At 53.8% G+C, this 25,753-nt stretch overlaps 2 protein-coding genes across 15 annotated transcripts in view; one reads left to right on the forward strand and one right to left on the reverse strand.

Moving 5' to 3' along the window:
* Positions 1–21,325, forward strand: part of VGLL4 (vestigial like family member 4) — a 158,511-nt gene extending 137,186 nt beyond the window's left edge. For all 5 annotated transcript variants that reach the window (XM_017955250.2, XM_017955252.2, XM_017955251.3 and 2 more), the window contains 3 exons: positions 12,453–12,675; positions 17,944–18,067; positions 18,559–21,325. In XM_017955250.2, coding sequence (XP_017810739.1) covers positions 12,453–12,675; positions 17,944–18,067; positions 18,559–18,830 — 619 coding nt within the window. In that variant the 3' untranslated portion in view covers positions 18,831–21,325. The remainder of the gene's footprint in view (positions 1–12,452; positions 12,676–17,943; positions 18,068–18,558) is intronic.
* Positions 21,326–22,365: 1,040 nt separating this feature from the next.
* ATG7 (autophagy related 7) overlaps positions 22,366–25,753 on the reverse strand; it is a 267,608-nt gene continuing 264,220 nt past the window's right edge. For all 10 annotated transcript variants that reach the window (XR_004181750.1, XR_004181748.1, XM_031662452.1 and 7 more), the window contains one exon: positions 22,366–22,633. Coding sequence is in view for 8 of the 10 variants with exons in the window: in XM_031662452.1 (XP_031518312.1) it covers positions 22,601–22,633 (33 nt within the window). In the remaining 2 variants the exon portion in view is untranslated. The remainder of the gene's footprint in view (positions 22,634–25,753) is intronic.

The raw sequence follows: 25,753 nt of genomic DNA on the forward strand, positions 1-25,753 counted from the left end.
GAGACTGCCACACACCACACGACGCAGAGAGGAAGTCTGATTATTTGTCTCCGATATGCCTGCATGCACTCATTCATGTCTGGTCTTTAGCCAGTATGGGGTCACAAAGCTGAAATAACGGGAAAAAAAGAATGGGAGACTTTGATGCGGCCACACTGTGCAACATGGGTGTGGAAGTGCCTGTTGGCATCTTGGGTTGTTTTGAGGAAAGGATAGTACTGGTGACTGCAGGTCTTGGAATAATCCTGACGTTGAAGGTTAGTTTTTGTTAGACTGTCTGCCCTGGTTTTTGGTTCAGAAACGTGCCACGATAAATGAAAGGGAGTGAGTCCTTGCCTGTGTGCCCTATTTCCATAGGCTGCTTCTGGAGTGTGACCCTCTTAAATATGGATGTTCACTTGTGGAGTGTGCCCCGTGGGTGACAGTTTGGAGACGGGGTTTCACCATGCCAGGCTGGTCTTGTACTGGCCTCAAGTGATCCGCCCGCCTTAGTCTCCCAAAGTGTTGGGATTACAGGCATGAGCCACCACACCTGGCCAGTAAACAGTTTTATAATATTTTCCAGCAATTTGCTGCATAATATGGAGTAAAAACTAAGAGTGAGCCTTCAAAAGAATTTGAAGTTACGAAAGATGACAGTGCCAGTCGGAAGAACGAGAGAGGGAACGGAGGAAGGTCTCCTCAGACTACTCGTTTCTAGTGGGTTGGCGCTGGCCGGGGCTGTCCTCCTCAGGTTTCTCCAGGAGCCCCAGGGCCATGGATGGCCCAGCCCTGGGTCACCCAGCTTCATGAGTTCCTCTGTCTGACTCTAACCTGCTGGTGCTGGTTTCTCCTGAGAATTTGTTTAGATTTGGTTGGCTCATTCATAAAATAGTGTGTGCCAGGCACTGTTCTAGACACTGACTTACGGACACCTCTGAGCAGCCTACTGAGCAATCACTGTTCCCGTTTGGTTCCCTCCAGGCGTGTCTAGAGGGAAAGTGTCTTCTCTGCTAACCTTGAGTTGGCGGATGGACCCTCTCTCCATCCTCCGCCTTCCTGAGGTGGGCATCGGAGGCTGTGGGTCCTGCCCTCCACTTTTCCAGCACAGGGAAGGCCTTTCCAGCGGAGCTCAGAGTCAGATTGAGGGTGTGGGGTGCAGTGAAGCAGCAGGGAGAACGGGACGTCTGGGTCGACTAGCACTGGGTGGTCTTAGTGGTCAAATGCCTTTTCTTCACTCCTCCTCTAGCCCTCGCCCCAGCTGTCTCCAGTAGTCCCCGGAGGATGGCCAGGCGGGATGGCGACATGCTGATGCTTCTGCTGCTGTGCAGAGACCGTCGTCTCTCCCAGGGTTTTGTCCACCTCGGACACTGCAGCTCAGTGAGGAAGGAAGGATAGAGGGGTTTCATCCCTTCTATGATACGGGGATTCTGTTTAATGTCAAAAAATATGATAGCGGTTGTATTTTTAACATATTCCTTGAGAGATTACATAATGACAAAAACAACTACAAATGAGCAGCAGTAGGAATTTTAAATTATTTTCCATGTTATTAATCTCAGCAACATCTCCATTCATTTGAAAACTCTAATGTGGGACACATCTGTTTTGCCTGTAAACAGTGCTTAGCGTGCACGTGGATTCCTGCCCCATCTGAATTAAGTTCGGGGGGTCCTGGGCGCAGGTGGGCATCCACTACTGGCCGTGCTCTCACAACTACTTCCCTGGCAACAGTTGCTAACGTGGGGGCAGGTGAGATGCTTCACCGGTCATGTTCTCAGCCATGACCTGTTTCTCAAATGTCAGTTTTTCTTAACTAAAGCTAATAATGGAAAACACGTGTAGACAGTTCTGGTTAAAGAAAACTGGTACCTTGTTTACATAGAGTTGAGCTATTCAGAAACGTGACCTGAGGATCTGGGCAACCTGGACGTGCTCCACGCTGCTGGCCAGCATTTCCGTGAGTCCTGCCTCTCTAGAGGCACCCGGTCTGGAAAGCCTGCACACATTCCCAGGCGAAAAGGGTCTCTGAATGCTGGAACTAGATATGGGAAAGTTGCAGGGGTTGGCCCCGAACTCACTCAGAACCTGTTTGCTCTGACTTTACGCCTCATTCTAGCCAAACCAGCCACCTGGCTTTTTGGGCCACCATAGGGAGAATGGAAAGCTGGAGGCTACCAGCAGCAGCATTTCCGACAGGTCTCTAACTGAAATCACTTAGAGTTTCTCTGCTAAGGCTGACATTTTGGGTGTCTGGGACTCTTCCTTTAAGCGGCTGCCGCTGGGTAAGTGCGCACTGTGCTTCCGGACCCGCCAGGTTTCCCAAGTGTCTTCCGTCCCTTGCACAGATCTGAGGACTGATTGTGCTCAAGGAAAGGAGGGACCCACTTTGCCCTTGGAGCTCTTTCCAGCCTCAAGGTGAGAGGGGGCAGCCTCACACACGATGCAGATTCCGGCTGAGCTGCCGGAGGGAGTCAGAAGAAGCTTGAAGGCTGGAGTATGTGGAGATGCTGGCGATGCTGATTTAATGACTGTCACTCTTGAGCGCACAGTGACTGGAAATCCTCGGCGCAGTTAGAGCCACAGAGTCCACACTGACAGGAGAGCAGCAGAAGTGGACACCCATTTGCTCTCTCAACACTCAGTGCGACCACCTTCCCTCCAGCACCACAGACCCCAGCTGCTTTTGAACCCTCCGGGCACTGGCGGCAGTGCCAGTGCCAGGGACCCGAGTCCCTGCTCTGCCACCTGCCAGCCACGTGGCCCTGGGCAGATCCCTCCACCTCTCAACCCACTTTCCCTCAGTGTAAAGTGGGAGTGGGGGGTTGGCACGACTGTTGAAGAAGAGAGCAGGAGGTGCAGGAGTCATGAAAAGATCTGCAGCTTTATTCTTTCATCCTCCCCAAACACCGCCAAGCCAAAAGGTTTTGGATGGTAACTCGGCCGACAAGCTTCTCCCTCTTGTATGTAGGCACATGTAAGATGGGGCTCTTTCTCCTGGCTTCCTGAACCGATTTGGGGGCAGCCAACCCTCCAGCTTTATATATATATTTGTTGTTGTTGAATTGACAGTAATTGTACATATTCATGGGGTACATGGTGAAGTTTTGACACGTGTAATGTAGAGTGATGAGCTAAGGGTGCTTAGCCTTCATCATCAAACATTTATCATTTTTTTGTGCTGGGGACATCCAATATGTGGATGTTGTTTGAAACTCTGTAGTGTATTATTGTTAACTGCAGTCACCCTACAGCGGTCTAGGTGACCATAGTGCTGGAACTTACTCCTCCTTCCTGGCTGTAATTTTGTATCCTTTAGCAGATCTCTGCAGCCCCTACCTTCTCCCTACCCTTCCCAGCCTCTGGAACCCTCAGCTTCTTACTGGCAGGTCTGGGCTGACCTGGCCTCCCCAGCTCTGGTCTCTGCTTGGACTGTCATTGTGTGGTGCTTGTGCAGTGCCTCAGGACAACAGGCGTACAGGACAGGTGCCCAAGGCCCAGTGGATCTCAGGACCTCTCTTTAAATGTCCAGAGGAATCTTGAAAAACTTTCAGGTTGATCATAGATAAAGCAGAAGAAACATGGGTGTGGCAAATATCTAAAGCCATGTAAAGCAAGGCAGCGGGTAGGTGCGGCCTGGGGAATTGTATTAGTTTGGTAGGGCTGCCATAACACAGAGCCACAAACTGGGTGGCTTAACAAAAATGTATTGTCTCACCGTTCCTGGAGGCTGGATGCCTGAGATCAAGGTGTCAGCAGGGCTGGCTCCTTCTGAGGGCGATGGCGAGCGTCTGTGCAGGCCTATCGCTCAGCTGCTGGTGGCTTCTGGCGTTCCATGGCTTGTCGATGATGCTCTTATGTCTTCACATCTTCTTCCCGCCATATGTGTCTGTCATTGTATCCAGAATTCCCATGTTTTCTAATAGGACACAAGTCATACTAGATTAGAGCACACCCGCATAACCACAGCTTACTTGGTCTTCGGTAAAGACCCTATTTCAAATAAGCTCACAGTCAGAGAACCTAGGGGGTTAGGGCTTCAGTGTGTTTTCAGGCGCGGACCACCAATTCAACCTCATTACAGTATTTTAATTAGAGAGGCAATCGCACATGAATAAAGTAGAATGGTCAACAAGTGTATGAAAAGATGCTCCACTGCCGGGGTAACTGAAGAAATGCAAATTAAAACAACAAGCAACTGAGCCTGGCATGTTCATGCCATTTGGAGAATGGCAGAAATCCACAGGCTGCCAAGGCTGGATGTCACCGAGGACACAGCAGCAGCAGCGGTCAGCCACGGCCATCAGAGGGACACCAAAGTCGATGGCCGCCTTGGGAAGGTTTCTGGTCACATGTGTTGAAGTCGAAGGTGGATGACCTGCAAATACTGACCTGAGAGAATGTCAGAAGCCCTGGTCCCCAGACACACAGTGTCCTGGCATGCTGGAGTGGGAAGCATGCTACGGATGTGTGCTTCCAGACACATCCACGGGTGGCCAGAGGACGACAGCCAGGTAGCAGGAGGCACCAAATACAAAACAGGATGCCCCTGGGGATGAAGAGAGGGAAATGGGACTGAGAAGGGCCTGCAGCAGGGACCTCATGCGTCTGCATGTTCTGCTGCTTTCATCATGGCCAGAGGAAAGAAAAGGCCCGAAGCAAATATGAGAGCGCATTTTCATTTGCTAGTTCTGAGTAGTAGGTACACAGGTCTTTGTATTTTCCTCTCTCCTGGAAAATGGAAAGGCTTTGGAGCCAGTCCAATATATATTGGAATTGTTGTACTAGTTTTGTAAACTTTGAAAAGTTACTTAGCCTCTCTGAAGCTCAGTTTATTTATTTGTAAAATGGAGATGACGCTTATTTTGCAGCGGGGCAGTGAATTTACTAAGATAAGGCCTAGCATATGATTGGGCATGTCCTTCAGTAGATGAGAGCTGATGATAATAAAGATAGTCAACATCAATCACTTACTCAGAGAGTCCCCAGCTCTTTTTCTGAGACAGGGTCTCACTCTGTCACTCGGGCTGGAATACAGTGGTGCAGATCTCAGCTCACTGCAACCTCCACCTCCTGGGCTCAGGTGATCCTCCCACCTCAGCCTCCAGAGTAGCTGGGGCCGCAGGTACGTGACACCACGCCCAGATAATTTTTCTATTTTTAGTAGAGACGGGGTTTTGCCATGTTTCCCAGGCTGGTCTTGAATTCCTAGGCTAAAGCCATCTGCCAGCTTCGGCCTCCCAAAGTGGTGGGATTACAGGTGTGAGCCACTGTGCCTGGCCAATACACTTCTCACAGCTGTCTCGTGATAGATGGAGCAAATGAGTCCTGTGTTGCCTGGTCCATGGAGTCGATTTCTGAAATCTGGACCGGCCAAAAGAGGGACACTACCTTTGTGGGGAGTATTTTATTTTTATTTTCTGAGGCAGGGTCTCACCCTGTTGCCCAGGCTGCAGTGCAGTGGCTCTGTCATGGCTCACTGTAGCCGTAACTTCCCCCCGGGCTCCAGCCATCCTCCCGAGTAGCTGGGATTGCAGGCTCCTACCACCATGCCCAGCTAATTTTTATATTTTTTGTGGAGACGGGATTTCGCCATGTTGCCCAGGCCGGTCTCGAACTCCTGGGCCTACGCAGTCCACCTACCTTGGCCTCCCAAAGTGCTGGGATTACAGGCATGAGTCGCTGCGCCTGGCCCCTTTGTGGAGAATTAATGGGGGAGACGTTCTGTGGGCGGACGGCTGTGGCAGCCATGCTGGCTGTGGCAGCATTCACACTCGCGTTTGATTCCCTTGACTTTTTGGTGGCTTTTTCTCAGTTATTAAACAATGTTAAGCTATGGCAGTAGTTGCTGATGCATAGAAGGCAGAGACAGTCTCTGCCCTTGTCCCTGCTGGCGAGGGTGGGCCCCGCTGTTGAAGCCAGGAGCCTCAGGGTCATCTCTGTCTTCAGGACAGTCCAAATGTTGGTATCTTCCCAACTTTTTCCTGCCCACGACACACTTCTTGCCGTTTGTACCTAGGAGGGGGTCTCTGCCTTGGTCTCCGCCACCTCTGCAAACATCGTCTCACCCAGGCCTTCCTTTGCAACCACCTCCCCCGCTTCCCGTCTAAAATTGGCAGAGGAGTGACGCGGCTTGACCAGGATGTCTCGGGGACACACCCAGGCACCTTGTTGCTCGCTGGGAAGCAGTGAACTCTCCCACTCACAAGGGGAGAGAAGCCACGGTGATGAGTCCTTCCTGTGTGTGTGTTGTGCGGTGCTTTGGATGAGCCTGGGGACATGTAGAAGCAGGGAGGAGGTGAGGAGGACAACAGAAGTTGGAGGAAGGAACTGAAGGGAGAAGACATCTCACCACTGTTTATGCCCAACATTTAAATGTTCCCTAAATTCTGCTTTGTCGGAGAAAAGTCTTTTCCACCAGTCATTTTCTCCGAAATCTCCTTAACTCCCTTGTCATTTGCCACAAATGCTGTTAACTGGACTCACACATACTATGTGTACCTTAATGATTCATTTACTCTATGGACAGTTATTAGAACATCTGGTATGTGGTCACCCGTGTGGAGCCAAGGAGATTAGGACGTGGGGGCTGCAGTGTCAGCCCTCCCAGGAGTGCACGGTCCAGCCAGGGATCAGGGTCCCCTGGGAGCTGTGCCTCAGGCGCTCACTGACTGAGAAAGCCAGCTAGGCGGGACTGTCTGGGGACAGGCCTTGGCAGCCGGCATCTCCGCACTGCTCCTTCCCTGCGGCTCCGTAGTTGGGGCGGGAAGGTGGGTGGAAATGGTGCTGGTGAGTGGGAAAGGCCTCCTGGAAGCTTGGGATGGAGCTGGGAGGTGATGGAGAGTCTCTTGGTGGTCCTGGTGTGACGACATGCCACAGGGCTGGTGTCTGTGGTGGGCGGCCTGTCTGGGCAAAGCCTTCATCTTCTCCACCTTGGCCATCTCTTCCGTAAAACTGGAATGGGCTGACCTGCCCTGTACACAACAGAAACCCCAGGGGGCAGCAGGTAAAGGTTGGGAGGAAGTTCTTTCTATAGTATTCATGTAAAATTTTGTTATTTAAAAAGTTGTGGTAAATTAGCAGAGCAGGCCGGGCGCGGTGGCTCAAGCCTGTAATCCCAGCACTTTGGGAGGCCGAGACGGGCGGATCACGAGGTCAGGAGATCGAGACCATCCTGGCTAACACAGTGAAACCCCGTCTCTACTAAAAAAATACAAAAAACTAGCTGGGACTACAGGCGTCCGCCTGTAGTCCCAGCTACTCGGGAGGCTGAGGCAGGAGAATGACGTGAACCCGGGAGGCGGAGCTTGCAGTGAGCCGAGATCTGGCCACTGCACTCCAGCCTGGGTGACAGAGCGAGACTCCACCTCAAAAAAAAAAAAAAAAAAAAATTAGCAGAGCATACAGCTGACCACTTTCACCAGGTTTAAGGGCACCGTTCAGTGGCATTAAGTCTGTTTTCTGAGGAAGCTTTTTAAGATTAAAGATGTGCTAGCAATCTTACTTATTTAAAGACAGGGTCTTGCTCTGTCACCCAGGCTAAAGTGCAGTGGCATGACCATGGCTCGCTGTAGCCTCCACCTCCTGGGCCCAAGCGATCCTCCCACCTCAGCCTCCAGGTAGCTGGGACCACAGGTGCGTGCCACCATGCCCAGCCAGCAACCTCATTATGATGTGTTAAGACTGTGTGGGCATCCGGCTGTCCTGCCAGTTCTCAGAGGTCAGATTCTCCTGTAACTGCTGCGGTGGGAGGGAGAGGACGAAAGGGCTGGAGATGGGGCTGTGTCCCGGCCCACTCACTGGCCCACCGCTGGCCCCTCCTTCGAACCTCTGTCTCCGGCTGGACTCTGGTACTTGGGGGATGTCTCTGCACAGCCTTCAGTCTACTTCTGCCAGGCACCGCCTGGCATAGGGATGGGCTGCTTTGCTGCCTCAGGATGGTGTTTTGTGGGAGGCCAGGGCCCAAGGCTGCCCTGGGCCTCATCTCTGTCACCAGGTGGGAGCACCTGCCCTGCCATGGTGCCCAGGGGCCTTTGGGGACCCCAGAATATATCCTCAAAATGTCTTGTACCCATACCCCCTCCTCAGGCAGAAGAACTCAGACTCAGATCAGTGTAGCTCGCGGTGGTCCATGGTGAATGAAGCGCAGTGCAGGCTCAGAACGTCAGGTGATGGGGCTGGGGGCTGAGCATCCTGGAGCGCGTTTGTTGAAGGGCAGGAAGCTCATTTTAATGTTGGAGGGCGGGAAACTCATTTTAATGAGTATCAAACATGCAGTGCACTTTTTTCACGTGATGGATTCTTTCAGTGTCACTGCTTGGAATCTGGTTTACTTTTCCCCAAATATGATACACATTCTTGGTTTCTCAGCTTAGAGAGCATGTGGCCTTCAGTCCTCAGAAAACTCTGTCCTAGATGATAGTGTCGTAGGCCTCTCTTTCCCCCCTCCTCTTTCCATCTTTCTGTCCGTGGGCAGCTGGCAGTGGAAGTACCTGCCTAGGATGGGGATGAGGCCCGGGTCAGGGCCAGGTGCCGTGCAGCCTCAGTGGCTCCGATGGGCCTGGCACGGAGCCAGTCGGAGTCCTTTGGGTGCTCGCGGGGATGCAGTGGGCTCTCTCGGGCACAGTCCTGACCAGGAGCAGAGGTGACTCCCATCTCCCGGGCAAGATGCATGTGGTTTTCTGCCGTCCTGGGGAGCACATGACGCCTGGGAAGCAGTGGCTGGGAGGTGATTCACCAGGGGGAGCAGGGCCTAGAAAACAATGTCTGTCTTGAAGCTCCGGGAACCAGGAAAATGAGCTGGAAATGTGAGTAATGTATAATTTTACTAAAATTAACCAGCCAGTTCTCTGGGCCTTTTCTCGCTGTTTTCAGCGTCTTTGTCTGACCCGTAGTGCCCGCTGTGCTGTGTTCCATGGACCCTCTTTCCAGTTAGTGCGCCTGGAAGTCCCCTTCTCCCCGCTGCCCTGCGTAGGGTAGGTGCACAGTGGGGCTATGGCAGCACAGATGGTGGATTTAGGTGCGGGGCTGCCCTGTCCTTACCTCTGCCCTGGCAGCTGGCGGCCCTGGCACCCCGCTCCTCTGTGATGTGGTCTCCAAGTCATGCTTGGATTTCCTGAGGCGCCGCTGAGTCTTCCATGTGACTGTGCCGTGCCCCTAGGACATAAGGTGCGAGGGGTGGGCAATGCCTTATGTGCCCCAACCTTGGCTTTGGACATGGGCAGACGCGGCCTGAGCTTTAGGCTGCTCCTCCTTGCCACCCGGGGGTGTCTTTATCCTTGGACTTCTGTCTTTATCCTCGGACCTCGCCTGGAGCCAGAGCCGTCACTTGGGAGCTGCAGCCCCTCTTGGGCCTTTCTGTCCCTGCTAGATTGTAAGCCCGTGAGAAGGCAGGGCTTTGGCTTCCTTTCTGTAACCTCCACAGAACAGAGACTCAGCTGGCACTGGCTGAGTGAACGGAAGTCTAAATTCAGAGGCACACCATGTCTGAGGCGCTCCTGAATCCGTGACGTGAGCCCCCAGGTCTGTGCACTTCGTGAAGTGGCCCGTGGAAGTATCAGTGAGGAGGAGGGAAGCCATTCACTCATGTCGTTAACAATGAAATTGTGTGTTTATCTGAATTTGGAAGGGAGCGGGACCCTGAAGATGAGGATGTGCGGTGACACGGATGAATTGAGTATTGGGGAACCAAGCCCCGTTTAGGGTAGAAGCCAGCAGATCTCAGGCCTGTTTGGCTTGATGTCCGTTCCGTGGAAGATCCTCTGGTGATGTCAGTGTCTGGGATCGTAACCCTTGAGGCATTCATTGCAGAAACCTGTGCTGTCTTCTGAACTGCTGCGGACAGCGACATTATGGACAGGCTGGTTTCAGTATTAAGGTTTTTAGTATTTTAATGTTTTGAAAATTGCCAGGATGTGTGTGGCGTTGATGGAACCTACTGTCTAGGCTCTGGCCAGAACATTCTCTTCCATGGTTGTCTTAATGGGCTGAACGTTTATTCCTTAATTGCTTTTAAGACATTCTGTATCATCAGCCAGAGAATAAAAGGAAGGAAAAAAACCCATAAACGAATACAGCTAATCTAGGTCTTGTACAGCTAATCACCCTATAATCAATACACTCGGTTCAGGGCTGACAGGGTTCTCTTGGCGCTCACTGAGGGCTGCAGTGCGCCGCTGTGATGGTTTTGGTTTAGGGCTGACTGGGTCCTCTTGGCACTCCCTGATTTTGGTTTGTGTGCTGTTTGTCCCCCGTTTAGAGTCCTCTGGGTGGATCTTACTATGACCACATGGTTACATGGAGACGCCGAGGCTCGGAATGCCTTGGGGCACTGAGTGGCAAGCCGAGCACGTGCCCCTGCTAGAGATGGCACAGAATGACGTCACAACATCACAGCCGAGGCTGCACTCAGGCCCCCTCTGGTGCTTCTCCTGCTCAGCCCTTAACAGCTCACTGATTGGGCTGCAGAGTCCATCTGAAGGCTTGAACGCACCTCCAGTTGACTCCTCAGCCCTCCAGCTCTCCATGATTCTGCCCATCCACAGTTCCACTCCACGATACCTGCCTTTCTTACCCAGTCACCCATGCACTGTTTCTCTTCATTGACTTGTTAAGTCTCTCTCTGTGCGCCCATGGTAGCAAGGGTAATGAGATAGGAGGGGCGAGGTAATGTGAGGAGGGGCAGGTGCATAGATGAAGAGATCATTGACAGTGGGTGATGGGTTCTATATTAAAGGTTTGCACGGGGCACTTTGGGATTTTACGCTGCAGCTGTGGTTGGCAGTGCAGGACAGGGGGAGGAGGGAGGCTAGAGCGGCACCGCCTGTACACAGCCACAGAGGCAGAGTGGCTGCGTCTTATTTGAGGAATGGCAAGTAGACGGTTGAAACTACAGAGCACAACATTTGGAGGCTTGGAGCCAGAGATGAGGATGGGAAGGTGGTCAGGCCCAGAGGCTACCAAGGCCCGTGCTGAGCTGCTAAAAACATTAACTAAGGGCTGGATGTGGTTGGATTTGCTTTATAAAGAGATTGCTCTGGGATGGATACAGGCAAAACAGGAAATCTGAATAAGGTTGGTAGTTGTCTTATCCTGGTTGTGATATTGTACTGTACTTTTACAAGATGCCACCATCCGGGGAGTCAGGGTACAGGGTGCATGTGATGGCTCTGTGTTCTTACAACTGAAGTTAATCGACAGTTTCAGAAAGGTATGCCTGTCACATGCATGTGTGTGTGTGGTGCGTGCATGTGTGTGTGTAACAGTGTGTGTGCTTTATGTAACATATTCAGTGTGTGCATGCATGTGTGTAACGTATTCAGTGTGTAACGTTCTGTGTGCATGCGTAACATTGTGTGTAACATCTTCAGTGTGTGTGTGTAACATACTCAGCCAGTCCGGGATGGGGGCTGTGGCTGCTGCTTCACCAGGGCAGGCCCAGGCTTTTCTGCTAGTTAAGACAGGTGACTACTTGCAGACTCTGAAAATAATTTGTATTTCTTAAAGAAAATTCACTCAAATCATGATTCATCACATTTTTCTTTAAAAGACCAGCTCATTAGTTATGGAAAAAGATTACTCTGTCAGCGGAGAATGTGGTGGATTCAAGAGGCAAGACCCAAGGCAGATGCCACTGTGGGACCCCTGGAATAAAGTGTGGAGGGTGGACCGGGGCTGGCCGCGCCTTACCTGTGTGGGGCCAGTGCCTGATAGATGCGACATGTAACACTGCCTTCGGACTAACACATCGGATGGAGGCGGCGCTGACTGTCTCACCTGGATTCCACGTGGCATCGCCTGAGAGCTCAGCACATGGCCAGGGCTAGTGATGGACCTTCTGGACGCAGGTCACTCTTGCTCGTGTGTCCTGGATGAGCGAGCTGCGCGCTGGCTCCCTGCGGCGTCCCGGGAGCACCAGAGCAGACGTCACCACGTGTCAGCCAGGAGCCTGAGCTGAGTCTCGGGGTTCTCGTCTGGACAGGGGGTGGTGGAGGCATTGCCTGCTTGGTGCTGTTAGGAAGATGGGCTGAGCAGTACTGTGGAGGCTTAGACCAGGCCCGGCATGTAGGACACAGCCGGTGACTGGATCATTGTCAGTGTCCCCGTCCCGTCCACATGGCAGGTCCTTATCAAACCAGCTTGGCCTCCAGCTCCCCAGGCTCCGAGGGGGTGGAGATTATTGTAGAAGTGAACAGAGAGTCGGGCAGAGGACGCCGCCGGGTCGGGGGCTCCATCTTCTATGGAGCTGACTTTGGATTCCGCTGGCAGCAGCCTCCCCGGCACCCAGGGGCTTTGGGGTCAGGCTGACCCGGGCTGGTAGCCGGCTCCTCCTCATGCTGCCCAGCCACACGACCTGAGCTTCAGGGTAAAAAATTAAATAAGCAACACGGAGTGCCTGGCACACAGTCACTGTCCCCTTTGCCTTTCAGAAAATGCCAGGGATTCCCCTCTGAACGCTCACTCCTCTTTTTCAGGAACAAGACTGCCAATGGCGACTGCCGCAAAGACCCCCGGGAGCGGAGCCGCAGCCCCATCGAACGCGCCGTGGCCCCCACCATGAGCCTGCACGGCAGCCACCTGTACACGTCCCTCCCCAGCCTCGGCCTGGAGCAGCCCCTCGCACTGACCAAGAACAGCCTGGACGCCAGCAGGCCGGCCGGCCTCTCGCCCACACTGACCCCGGGGGAGCGGCAGCAGGTGGGCCTCTGTCTGGGAGGGTGGCAGGGGGAGTCCGGGGGCTGGGGGACTGAGCTGGATGCAGAGTCCCGGGCAGAGGACCCCGAGGGCGGTGGTGAGGGAGAGAGGTGGTAAGGGATGCCACCCTTCGCCTCCGTTCTGCACTTGGGACAAGGGACAGCAGAACAGGAGTCCTCTTCTGCTTTTACTTCCTGCCCAGACCTGCCCGGACCTCGCATCTTAGCACTCGTGGCCTTGGGCAAGGTGCATGTCACTGGGGCTTCATCTCTCTCCTGCCACAGTACAAGGTGGTGTACTGACGTTTTCTTCAGCAGTCTTCTGTGGCAGGCCTGATTCTCTTAGGATCAATGTCATCCTCAGGGGTATCCTCCGTTTCTCCTTGAGAAGGTCACGCAGATGAAGGGAAATGTCAGGCTGCTTTGCCTTGGGCTGGGGTCCTGCACAGTTGATGGCCGCAGGGTTGTGAGCCCATGCTGGTCAGAAGCCTATGATGGGTACATAGGGAGTTTTTTCTATTAAAGGAATATAGGAAATTAAATGATTACATAATAAACACCGTTTGCTTGGTAGAAACAAATCTTTTTAAAAACGGGGTTCCTGGGGAAGTGTGTGTGGGAAGGCAGCAGCATTGAGAAGGCTTGGAATCGCTGCTGGAGCTCTCTGAACCTCCGGGCAGTGCGACCTAACAGCTCCTTAGTCACTAGTCAGCATTTGCTAAGACTGACAGAGAGGAGGGTGCTGTGCCCCGAGGGGCGCCTCCAGGCTCCGTGCATTCAACTGCGAGAGCCTCCGTGTCCTTGCGGCACCCCCGGGGGCTTCCCTCAAGCAGCACTGCCTGGTGTCCGTCTCTGATGGGGTCTGTTGGAACTGCGGGTTGGGGAGGCCCTGGGAGTTGGGAGAGGTGCTTCTGGTGCTTGGGAATCCCGGTGAAGCTGAGAACAGTTGCCCATCTTGCCTTGGAGCCTGACATTGTAATCCTGTTTGTTTGATTCATTCATTTAACAAAATGGCATAGACCCCTATTGTGTGCCAGCGGGTGCCAGAAGCCAGTCCAGCAAGATGCAGTCGTCGTTCTCAGCACACTCAGCTTTCGTCTGGAGGAGAGAGCGCTGATGTGTCTGATGGAACCTGGGGCCAGGTTATCACTGCTGTTCATGTCAGCGTTTTACTAGTGCTCACCATTTACCCAGCCCTCTGCAGAGTGGAGCTCTGGGCAGCCAGAGGTGGTTGTGTGGACACTGTCATGGCCACAGGGAGCTCCCAGTCTAGTTGGGGAAATGGATGTGAGAAGAGAGGAGTGTGCGCCTGGGCAGCAGCAGAGGCGTGTGGGCAGTGCGACCCACAGGGACCCACTCCCTGCCTCCGGGGGTGGGCAGTGGACCTTTCTGCTTTGTGAAGCTCAGCAGGCATTGTAATGATGCCACGAGCCATGGCCTGAACTGTGCAGGTGGAACCTGGCTCTCTGGCCATTGTCACGGCTGTTGGGGAGTCCCTGAAGGACAGGGGAATGGAGGGGAGGATTCAGCTGTAATCTCAGAGCACCCACGTCCAGCCTCTGGCCCTTGGTGACCTGGGGGATGTAACTGTGAGCCTCGCGGGCTGTCTCTGCCCGCAGGGTCAGGGTGGGCTCTTGACGGGCTTAGTGTTTTCTTAGATGATGATTTCCTTGACTCTCCAAGGCTCTTGAGAATCTTGCAGTTGGTTTCGGTCACAGTTGCTTTGCAAAAACGGAACTGCTGAACAGAGTGGCCTGATTTCTTTAGCCTGTCTCCCTCTCTCCAACCTGGAACAGGCCTTGCTGCCCGTTCATGTGGCAAGGGCCCCTCCTCGTGCCTTGGGGCTCCTGAGCAGCTCTCCTAGGAGGGAGAACCTCAGCTCCCCAGCTGTGTCCTTACAGGATCCAGGCCTGGAGCAAGGACAAAGCCAGGGACCATGGAGCACCCCAAGCTGCCCATTTTCCTGGGAAGGGCACAGTGGCCTGACCGGAGCTGTCACTTTAGGCTGGGCTTGGTGGGGAAGAGGGGGTCAATCCTGCCCTCCTTGCCGTGGCTGCTGTCAGCACATGTCATTCACGTCGTAGCCATTCGTGGGGCTCCTTCCTGCGGCAGCGTGGCGGGGCCGAGGCCACGCACTGGAACCTCAGCTGGGCTCCAGCGCCTTGCTGAGGACACCAAGCAGCCACGTTGCCTGTGCTCCAGCAGCTCTGAGGCCCCTTCCCAGGAGTCTGTTGGGTGTCATCCTGTAGCTCAGAGCCAGGCGAATGGTGGTGGGGAGGGGGCTTCCTGGGGTGACAGCAAAGCTCTGTGTCCACAGGTGGGCAGAATGCATGCTGCAGCCCTGTAGGTGGACATGGTGGAAACCTTCCTCTGTGTGGCAGAAAATGTGACTCAGATCTCTGGGAACTTGGGACAGGAAAGTTCCCTGAGGGGCATGTATGGGGAGGCTGCAGAAAGTGTCCCCCCATTTCATGTTTGTGATGGCAGCTCAGGATAGACAGACACCAAGAGGGTGGCCTTGGGCAGCAGCCAGTGAGGAGAGGCAGGATGGGGTTAAGCTTCGCACATCGAGGGCCGGGCGCGGTGGCTCACACCTGTAATCCCAGCACTTTGGGAGGTCGAGGCGGCGGATCACTTGAGGCCAGGATTTCGAGACCGGCCTGGCCAACATGGTGAAACCTTGTCTTTACTAAAAGTACAAAAATTAGCCAGGCGTGGTGGTGGGTGCCTGTAATCCCAGCTGCTCGGGAGGCTGACAGAACCACTTGAATCCGGAAGGCGGAGCTTGCAATGAGCCAAGATCGCGTCACCGCACTCCAGCCTGGACGACAGAGTGAGACTTCGTCTCAAAAAAAAAAAAAAAAAAGTGTCGGTGCAGCCAGCCTTGGGGGTTGCTTTCAGATAGGACAGGTGGGCGCTGTCTCCCCCAGGGCAGCCTCTGTCTGAGGACAGTCACAGGGGGTGGGGCAGCGGGTGAAGGGGTTAGTGACAAGGCTCATCCTGGCCCTGCCATAAATCTGCGGTGTAACTTCCAGCAGAGGGTTTCTGGCCTTCATTTTCCCCATCTGGAAAACAAGGGCGTGGGGCAGGGGAGCCTCGAGATCCCATAAACGCTCACCATCTGGAGGCCTGGCCTGTTCTAGGTGGACGAGTCCCGGCCTGCACTCCACTACAGAGGCAAGGGCGAGGTGTCTGACTCCAGCGGGGGCCGGGGGGTGCAGCCAGTCCCAGGAGGGCTCACGGGCCACCCTGCAGCCTGGCTTGTGGGGAGGAGGAGAGGATACCCAGACACTGAACATCTTCGCATCTGCAGGTGACCGGTTAAGGTGATTCGCTGCAGCTCAGGTCAGGAGATGCCCTAAAGGTGTTCTGATACCAGTTGGCCAGCCTGCCCTGCTGGTCCCGTGCTAGAGACTCTTTTCTGAAATGGCCTTTCCTGCTTTGGATAGACTGACATAAAGGCTGGACAGCGAGCTCATTTCTTCCTCTTCCTTGATTCCCCTCCCCGTGCTTGAAACGTCTCCCCAGTTCCCCACATCTGCGTGGCTCAGGACATGCTCGCTGCAAAGCACAAGCCGGCTGAGCACAAAAGGGAGTTTTATTGGGAGGATCCTGGGGGGTCTCCTTGAGCCCAAAGTCATGGGTCCAGCCAGGCTTGGGAAGGGCCTGGCCATCTCACTGAGAGCTGGACGGGGCAGGCCCTCCTCCCTCCTGGCTCTGCGCATGTCCAGGTCTTGGTATCTTGCTCTCTTGCTGCTGCTTGACCTCTGTGGTCAGCCAGTGTGAGATCTGCTCCAGGCCTCATCTGTCGGTCCCCAACCCCCTTTCCGACCCTGTCTGCTCAGCACTGTGAAGACCCTCACCTGAGGCCCTGTCCACAGGCAGAGCGTGGACATTCAGCCCAGCTCCACCTGCCCAGGTTCTCTGCGCTGCCACCTGTGCACACCACGGAGGCGACACGAACTCTGGGCAGCTCTGTCCCACTGTGGAAGTATTGCGCCACTCAGAAACCCTGAATTCTTGGTTTGTCTGCTGCTGCTAAGCCACGTCTCCCTCTACCCTGGCGTGTGTCATTTCTTGTTAGACCCAAGTACAGACCCTTATGTTTAATCCCAGTTCATCCTTGTGGATCCACATTTTCATCCTAGAATCCATTTTCGCCATTCCCAATCACTTTCTATCATGAGAAGGTCTGGCAGGCAAGCCTTTTGTGTCTTTATACCAGCTACTTCTCTGACTTGAATGGAAAGGGCTGGCTGGGAAGGACAAAGCCCAGCATCCCTCTGGCTGACACTACTGTCACCCTTGGTCCCTGTGGAGTGATTTCAACCAGCTCCTCACTGGCTGTCCTGGAACTCAGCCCACATACTCCACCACCTTGTCCTCAGGGATATTGCAAGATACTTTTCCTGGGGGGACCTGAGGAAGTTCTGTTTAGTTCACACATATTTTCTGTCCGAGGTTCTGCACCTAGGCTGGGGAGCCAGACATACTGCCTGGTGTGCGTGGTCTTACAGGAGCACCTGGACAGACCGATGCATGTGCTGAATCTTGGTGGGTTGGGGGAGCAGGAGTGAAGCGGGGGGCAGCCAGTGAATGGCTTCACAGAGAGATCTGAACAGGGCTTGAAGGAACAAGGGGAGTCTGCCAGGCAGACAGCGTAGGAGTGGCAGGGAAGGAGAGTGAGTCTGTGTGCAAGGCAGATCCGGCTGGGGTGGGACGTGTACTGTTCTACACTCAGGCGTATTTCCTCCATTTCCTCTCTGTCCTGATTTGTAGGTCATCACTGAAGCCAACTCGAGCTGGCTTTGGCTCAAGCAAAATGCTTCCAGTTAATTGCCATGTATTGAAGTGTCCTGGATGGCTCCAGGCACACCCGCGGCTCAGTGGACACAATGGGAAGGGCTCTGGGGACGTTACCGGGAGAAGCGAGGTCCCTCCTGCAACCCTCTGCCCTCCACAGGATGCTCAGTGTTTGTCTCAACAGATTTGAGAGAGGGGGACAGACCAACTCAACAGTTGAGCTTTTGTCCTTTGTACTGTCACTGATCCAAACAGCCACGACCAAGGACCATTACACACACCCTTGGAGCTGCACTCACTCTGTGGATTGGCCGTGTTTAGCAACAGGACTCCAGTGTTGAAGTGGGAGGTGGCAGACGGGGTCAGGAAGGGCTCCAGAACAGAGCCTGAAGGGTGCTGGGGAGGGCCCCAGGGGCGGTGCCCCGTACTGAGGCGGGTCTCCACATACTGACACCCCTCTTCCCCGCAGAACCGGCCCTCCGTGATCACCTGTGCCTCGGCTGGCGCCCGCAACTGCAACCTCTCGCACTGCCCCATCGCGCACAGCGGCTGTGCCGCGCCCGGGCCTGCCAGCTACCGGAGGCCACCAAGCGGTGAGTGTCCCGGGCCTCCTCACCTGTCACAGCTGTGCTAGTAGCAGCAGAGCCCTTCTCTGTCATGCTGTTGGCTGAAACCCCTCGCCCCTGAGCCCATCTATTGCTGAGGTTGAAAAAGTATTTTTTGAGCACGTCCAGTGTGCACCTAGCGTTGTGCGTGGCTTGGGTGGGAAGGGCATGAGAAACACGCTGCCCCCCTCAATTCCAGGATCTCATGCCCTAGTTCAGGGAGGGCAGCAGCTACTGTTAAATTTAATGCCACGTTCTCTTTCTGAACTTGGACTCTGGCCCAGTGCAGTCGGTACATCACCATTTTACAGAGAAGTGACCTGCCCAAGTGCCTGACTTAGCCGGGGGAGGTGGGTTCTGTTTGCAGAGCCCACACTGACTGTGGCAGCCAGTCCAGCTCTGGGCTGCCCGAGGGAGGGTGCTGCACCCGTGCCTGTCTGCAGCCACCTGTGTCTGACTGCCTTCCTGCTTGCCTGCAGCTGCCACCACCTGTGACCCCGTGGTGGAGGAGCATTTCCGGAGGAGCCTGGGCAAGAATTACAAGGAGCCCGAGCCGGCACCCAACTCTGTGTCCATCACGGGCTCCGTGGACGACCACTTTGCCAAAGCTCTGGGTGACACGTGGCTCCAGATCAAAGCGGCCAAGGACGGAGCGTCCAGCAGCCCTGAGTCCGCCTCTCGCAGGGGCCAGTCCGCCAGCCCCTCTGCCCACATGGTCAGCCACAGTCACTCCCCGTCTGTGGTCTCCTGAAGGGAGTGCCTCCTCCAACAACACGTGGATCTGCATGGTTTGCCTGAGCTTTGAACAGTCAGTACTTTAAAAAAAAAAAAAAAAAAAAAAAAAAATCATGGGGGGGGGGTGGGGGGAAGGGAAGGGATGGTTTATTCACAAAAACCATGTTGTTGGGATTTTTGTTCTGTTTTTGTACTTGCTTGGTATCCGTACAAGGGGGCCCTCAAACATGATAGCAGGAACTACGTGTGGAACATCTGTCTAATGTAGCATCCTTACTTCCTGCCTCAGTTACCAAAGAAACCTCTGATGCAGGTCTGCCGCCCCGACGGGGCCAGGACTCCACAGCGCTTTCTCAGTCACAAGCCATGATGAATTGGTGACTCAGACGCTTTGTGCTTTTTCCTTTGCTTCTTGAGACCGAGGTGTGTGTGGCTCAGCTTCCACGGCGTGTTTGGTTCGGTCCGTGTGTGTGCGTGTGTATACTTGAAGAGAACTGTCGTGTCTGATTTGCACTATTGGAGGAGGACTAAAGTTGCCTGACAACTTTATGTGTGATGCCAGAACTCTGAGGGCAAACTGCTGAAAAACAAAGGGTTTAAGGATGACATTTCTGACCATTTGTGTGTTTGTTGTTGTTACTGTTTTTGTTTTTTTTTTAATCTAGACAATACAGCTTTGGAAGGGGAAGTCTCATACAGGTTATAGGTCTTTCTCTCTCTAGATTTCAGGTGCTTGCAACTGGACTGCAGACTCTACCAATCACGGGCATTTTACCTTCTCTGAACACTGCAGTTTGTTAGACTAGAGCTGAGGTTGGAGGATTCCATAGTGCTTTAAACGTGATGCATGTTTTAATGGAGAAAAAATAGCTGGTTTCTATTAATTATATAGACAGTAAACAAAAACCTTAATACTTACTATCTTCTTTTCAGAATTAGTTTATTTTTGTCAGTTACAGTCCTAGATATACTTACTGCTGGTACAGTTGTACTCTAAGATTTGTATTTGATATTCACTTTACTCACAAGCAGTGCGGGAGGCCAGCTCCTGGCAGGCCCTCGTGATGAGCAGTGGGTCAGCTGCGGTGTGGGATGCTGGAGTTTTGCTGCCGGCTGACAGCATTTTTGCATCCCCGTCTGCTTTGTTACAAGCTCCCAGGGGAGGTGGGGTTTGTGTCTTCCAGCTTCCCTACATGCAGAAACTGCTCCCTTTGAACTCTCTTGGCTGAACAGCAGATTACTGACAATCTGTGATAACGGTGTTTTTATACGCTTCCTCGTACGCTGGGGCCAAGGCAGTATACATTCCTCTGACTTTATACTGTTATTACTGCATTTTATTATTTGCTATATTAATAGCTACTAACTAGAAATTAGATGAAGCAAGCATGACAGACACAGCTGTGGAGGTCACAGCTGCTCCTTTTTGGTCAATGAGCGTTTCTGTCCCCTCCGCCTGGGGTGTGCTGTGTTCGCCTGGCCCAGCAGAGGCTCACGACGATGGCACCTGACCGGGTGACATGGGTGTGGTCACCTCACCTGCAAGGCTTTGTGGACTCTGCACACTGCACGACCTCTGGTTTTACAGTTTGGCTGTTGAATTTTGGAAATTGGCACTGGGTGAAAAGGTCGGAGGACTGGCTCTTGTAGTCACAGGGTGGCTGCAGGCCTTTGAAAAGTGGAGGAAAGAAAAGCCCTTCTCCTTGCCCCGCACACATTTCACTCCCACTCTACTGGGCTTCCAAGCTTTGGCATTCAGGCCCCTATATTTTCTGTAGGAAAAATCGTTGAGAACACTTTTTTTATATAGGTAATTTTAAGACCATCATTACGCTGTGCGTAAAGAATGTACAGAGAAATTTGTAGGTATTTTTGGAAGAACATTAATTTGTTAATGATATGTAGCTATTTAATTTTTCCCTTTCCTATTGTAATCATTCATTTTTTGTTGTTTGGGAAAAAAAAAGTTGATCTTTTTTTTTGTCGTAGATTTGTCTGTAAAAGTGCAGGAACACAGTTATTCTATGAGAACACTGCATCTGCATTCATAGCCACTAGTTTGTTATTGCTACAGGCTACTGAGCGTCGTAACAGGAAAACAACCCACTGCTGACCGGCTCGGTGGAGGACACTCCTGGGACAGGTCTCTCTGTCAGTGAACAAGGGCGTCACTCTGGGAGGGTCGGCGGTGCTGGTGGCCGGTCCCCTGGTGCACTGACCTATCTGGGATAGGCAGTACCCTGGAGGGGGCCTTGGGCAGAGGGGGCAGCAGAAAACCAAACATTTCACTGAGAAAGAGCCCCCTTCCCCGCTCTAAGAAGGGCTCCGTGAAGTTCTTGCCAGAGCCACACCGCCTGCAGTGCGCTCTGAGCGTCTCTCCGTGTGTAAATCTGTAATATACCATTCTCTGTGGCCTGTTTTTCCTGGAAGAAGAAAAAAAGGTTTGGCAGGCCATCTTTTTTTTGTACTTAAAAGTAGCCTTAAGAACAATAATAAAGTGCTCTTAAACCACATAGTGTACGTGTGGCTCTTCAGCCCCCGAGTGAGTTTCAGTGCCAGGCTGGGTGGGCGGACTCGGGCCCTGCACCTGTGTCGGCTGTGTCCCCATGAAGCTCCCATGAGCTGAACGACAGCCACCGGAACTTGGACTGGCTACTTTGGGAGACGCCTCATTTGAAATCTACCCTACTAAATCCTGCTGTTGTTAAGGGTCAGCCCAGACTCAATTTTCACTTTGCTTTTGGGCCTAAGACGAAAGCTGAAAGAATAAAATAGCAGGAAGAGTGCCTCTGGTTCCTACAGCATTCCAGGGATGATGCCTTCTACACGGGGCAGGGTGGTCAGAGGTACCCAGGCCATGGCCTCTCCTGGGTTTCCAACCCCTGCTCTTGGGGCCTCACAGCTGCACACACCCAGAAGAAAGAGGAACACCAGCTCTGGCCTGAGTTACAGCTGTCTGACCCCTCCCCTCAGCTGGGCCAGGAAGGCAGCCCAGGCTTCGCCTTTCTGGGCCTGGCGTGCTTATAAAGGCAGGGAGGACTCCACCTCACCAGGCAGCTGCCAGGATCTGCCCCGGGCTCTTCCCCCAGCTCAAGGCAGCAACAGAAACTCCTTTCCCTCAAGCAGGCAGGCAGGCAGGCACAGATGCTATGCCCACAGCGGAGGACAGGCCGGGAGGCAGGAAAGCCATGTCTGGGCGGCACACTCTTGTCGGTGGTGGAAATCGGGGGTCAGTGGATCATGTGGGCCCTTTAGTCTCGCACCCAGCTTGGCTCTCCTCCTCCCGCTCCACCAGGGCCAGGCTGCAGTGTGCTCACAGGGCCCCACCCTCAGCCATGCCCAGGGCCCTCACAGGAGAAGCCTGCAGTGGGGCTGGCAGGGCATCCTGGGGATGAGGGTACCACCTCCCGCAGTGGCTCTGGACAGTAGCTGATTGCTCACCTCCCCATTTGGTCTGTGTTGGGCCACCCCCTGAGGGCCAAGGGGAAAGGATCCTGAGGGACGGCTATCAGACACTGTCACAAGAAATAAAAACTGCACAGAGGACCAAGTCCCAGGTCGATAAGGCCGAAGCCAAGGTTATTATTCAGCTCTGAACTGGTGGCATCGTGAATCCCGAGCAACGTTGAACATGGCCGCTCCTGGGCAGCGGAGGGGGTCCCAGTCCTCAGGGTATGGAGAGGAGGGGACCAGAATCACCAAGCCTGGGGTCAGCAGTCCTGCTCTGGTGATGGAGAGCTCCTCAGCAGGCGGCCGGGGAGAAGTCAGCCTCACAGCGGGGCCATCTCAGATGGTCTCATCGTCGCTCATGTCCCAGATCTGCGTGGAGAAGGGGAGAGGCTCAGCCAAGATGTCCCACTGCCTGGTGGTAGGCACACAGATGCTTTAAAACCGCAGTGGTCATGGCAGCTCCCACCTGCAGAACCACTCCCTTGTCTCTGAGGGACTGCCACCCCATTTCTGTACAAGGACACCAAATCTCAGACTTGCCAAGGCGTCACTAGTGCGTGAACCACCTGGTGGAACCAACAGTGGAGGGCTGGGATTTGCACTGGGGATGTCCTCTGCTCACCTCCTGCACATCCACCTCGGGGGCCTGTCCCTGACCCAGCCAGCCTCTGCTCATCCTGGCTTCTGCAGCACTCAACCCCACCCCAAGCCAGCTTGTTCTCCTTGCGGTCCACCTGCCCGCTGGAAGGCAAGCTCCCTGAGGGCAGGGATTCTGGTGTGGGCACGTGTTGCCTCGGGAGGCTGCACCCTGGGTGCCTGTTCCACATTCCCTCTAACTGTAGTCTAGCTGCCGACACTCCCAACTCAACACTAGAGAGCTGAAGAGCAAGCCCTCCCCACCAGCCAGCGTGGAGGTGGCCTGGAGCAGGACAGTAGAGACAGCCAGATCCTGCCACAGTCCCTCAACGAGTCTGAGCCTCGCAGTGAACCTGGGGAGCGGGAGGCCCCAGTGTGGCTGTGTGGAGAACTGAGGGACCCAGCAAGAGACACCCTGCCCGCATGCGCCCAGGCCCATTCATTCCCTGCAGTCCTTGGCGTGAACCCCCAGGGAGAGAGCCCAAGGCCAGCACAGCAGGTCTCAGGGTCCCTGGCACCCTGGGCTCCCTGGAGGGCCAGTCCCTGAAGCTACGCCTTCAGACTTTCAAAATTCCTAGAACTGGTTGCAAAAGGCCACCTCAGTGCTAGCAGAGCTGAGAGAAGGAACAGCATGTTTACACGAGGCTGGCCCGGGGAGACGGGAGGCCTGGCCAAGGTAAATATCAACACCAGCTTGGCTTTCAAAGTCAAGGACGTCGAAAATAAATAGAAGGAAATTTCTCTCTCCTGAGGACCCAGCTCCCAGGCTGAGGGGAGGCAGCCCTCTCACTTCCCCCGTCTCCCCTGAGGCCAAACTATCTGAGCTCTCGGGAGGGGATTGCCAAGCGAGGTCTAGATGCCGGCCCAGCCAGGCTGTGGATGGGCCGGTCTGGAGTCCAGTGACCAAATGTCCCTTTCTCTGGGTCAGGTCCCCACTGAGCTCATCCTCAGTGCGGCTGAAAACTCCCCTAGGGTGGGACTGAGCAGTGCAGGGCAGGGGGGCTGTGTTTCTAACAAAGGTTGCATTTAGGAGCCCCTGGATCTGATCTCTGGGTTCTGATGGTCTGAGTGGAAGAACAGCCCCTGGAGGGTTTGCCAGCCCAATCCATCCGTTCTTTCACTCTCCTATTCAGTGAACACACATTCCTGGAGCCCGCTCTGTGCCACGCACTGTGTAGACCTGCTGCAAATACTCCCCCTTTCACTCCTCACATCTATCTGTGAAGTGAAGATGGAAACAAGCCCGGAGAGGTAAGGCAATTGGCCTGAGATCACACTACAAGCAAGCTTCAGTGCTGGGAACAGGGGTGTATGGAAAAGGGCTGGGCGGGCTGCCTGGAGGAGGACGCCAAGGTGGGGGGTGATGACGCAAGATGGAGAATGAAAAGGGTGAGCCTTGTGGGCCGTGTCCTCCGGGACCTCCTGCCCAGCCGCCTTGGAGGGCTGCCAGCCTGGGCAGGGCAGGGTCAGTGCCAAACAGCAGTGCCCTCTGCAAACGGGTGGTTGGGGTTGTTCTGTTCCTGAGGACTCGGGCTGGGGCTGGGGCCGGGACTAGGCTTTATAGGAAAGCAGAAACTTTCAGGGAGGTGTTACCCATTTTGTCATCCATGTTACCAGGTTTTTAGCTATGGGGAAGAGGCATAGGTGCTCAGCCACACCAGGACTGGGTAGCCTGGGACTGGCCCTGGAAGGCGCCTGGCTGACCCCTTGCTCCCGGACAGATTCAGCGCTCGAGGGGCCGCGGCTGCTGGCAGTGCCCGAGCTGTGCAGGGGATCCCGCGAGACACCTGGAAGGCTTATTGTGACACGGTTCTACTGAGGCGGGGGGCGGGGAGCAATGCATTTTACATAACCACTCGGGGATTTTCCAGAGCGAATCTCGGCGGCAGGCACGGGCTCTCTGCTGGCCTTGTCCCATTGGCTGGGCTCAGAGGGCAGCAGCCATCTTCATTGGAAACCTCAAGAAACAACTAGAACACAGACTTGTGGGGATGGGATGGGATGGGGACTGGAGGGGAACTGGAGTGGGACTGGGGGCTGGGATCTGCAGACTCCCCACTGTGTCCTCACCACAGCTGTGTCCTTGGCAGGGCACCTGGTGTGGAGAAGGGCACGGTGAATGTCCTCTTAATGAAGATCATAGGAAACTGTCAGGTTTTTAAAAATATCAATACTGAGTGCTGACAAGGGTATGGCAAAACACTGCCACAAGAGAAGTATAAATTGGTACCACATTTTTAAAAAGATTTGGCAATATGTAATACAAACCTTTAAAAAACGTTCAACCCTAAGGAAAAGACAAATGATTTTTTTGTGTTTAATATCAAAGTACACCTGGAAACCCCAATAAAATACATGCTAAGATACCCTTAGAATACAAATGAAAAAGTATTTGGTAAGAACAAGATATAAAATTGACAACAACCAATTATAACCCCCCACATGCAGTGCAAACAATGTTTAGTTCAAAACAGAATGAAAGAGGCTGGACGTGGTGGCTCACACCTGTAATCTCAGCACTTTGGGAGGCCAGGGCGGGTGGATCACTCGAGGTCAGGAGTTCAAGACCAGCCTGGCCAACATGGTGAAACCTCATCTCTACTAAAAATACAAAAAGTAGCCAGGCGTGGTGGCGGGCACCTGTAATCCCAGCTACTCGGGAGGCTGAGGCAGGAGAATGGCTTGAACCCGGGAGGTGGAGGTTGCAGTGAGCTTGAGATTGCACCACTGCACTCCAGCCTGGGCAACAGAGTAAGACTCTGTCAAAGAAAAAAAAAAAAAAAGGAAAGAGAAAGGAAGAAAGGCACCCATTATACTGTCCAGGCACAGTGGTTCGCGCCTGTAATCCCAGCA

Source organism: Papio anubis, chromosome 2, assembly GCF_008728515.1.
Source record: "Papio anubis isolate 15944 chromosome 2, Panubis1.0, whole genome shotgun sequence".
Classification (NCBI taxonomy): Eukaryota; Metazoa; Chordata; class Mammalia; order Primates; family Cercopithecidae; genus Papio; species Papio anubis.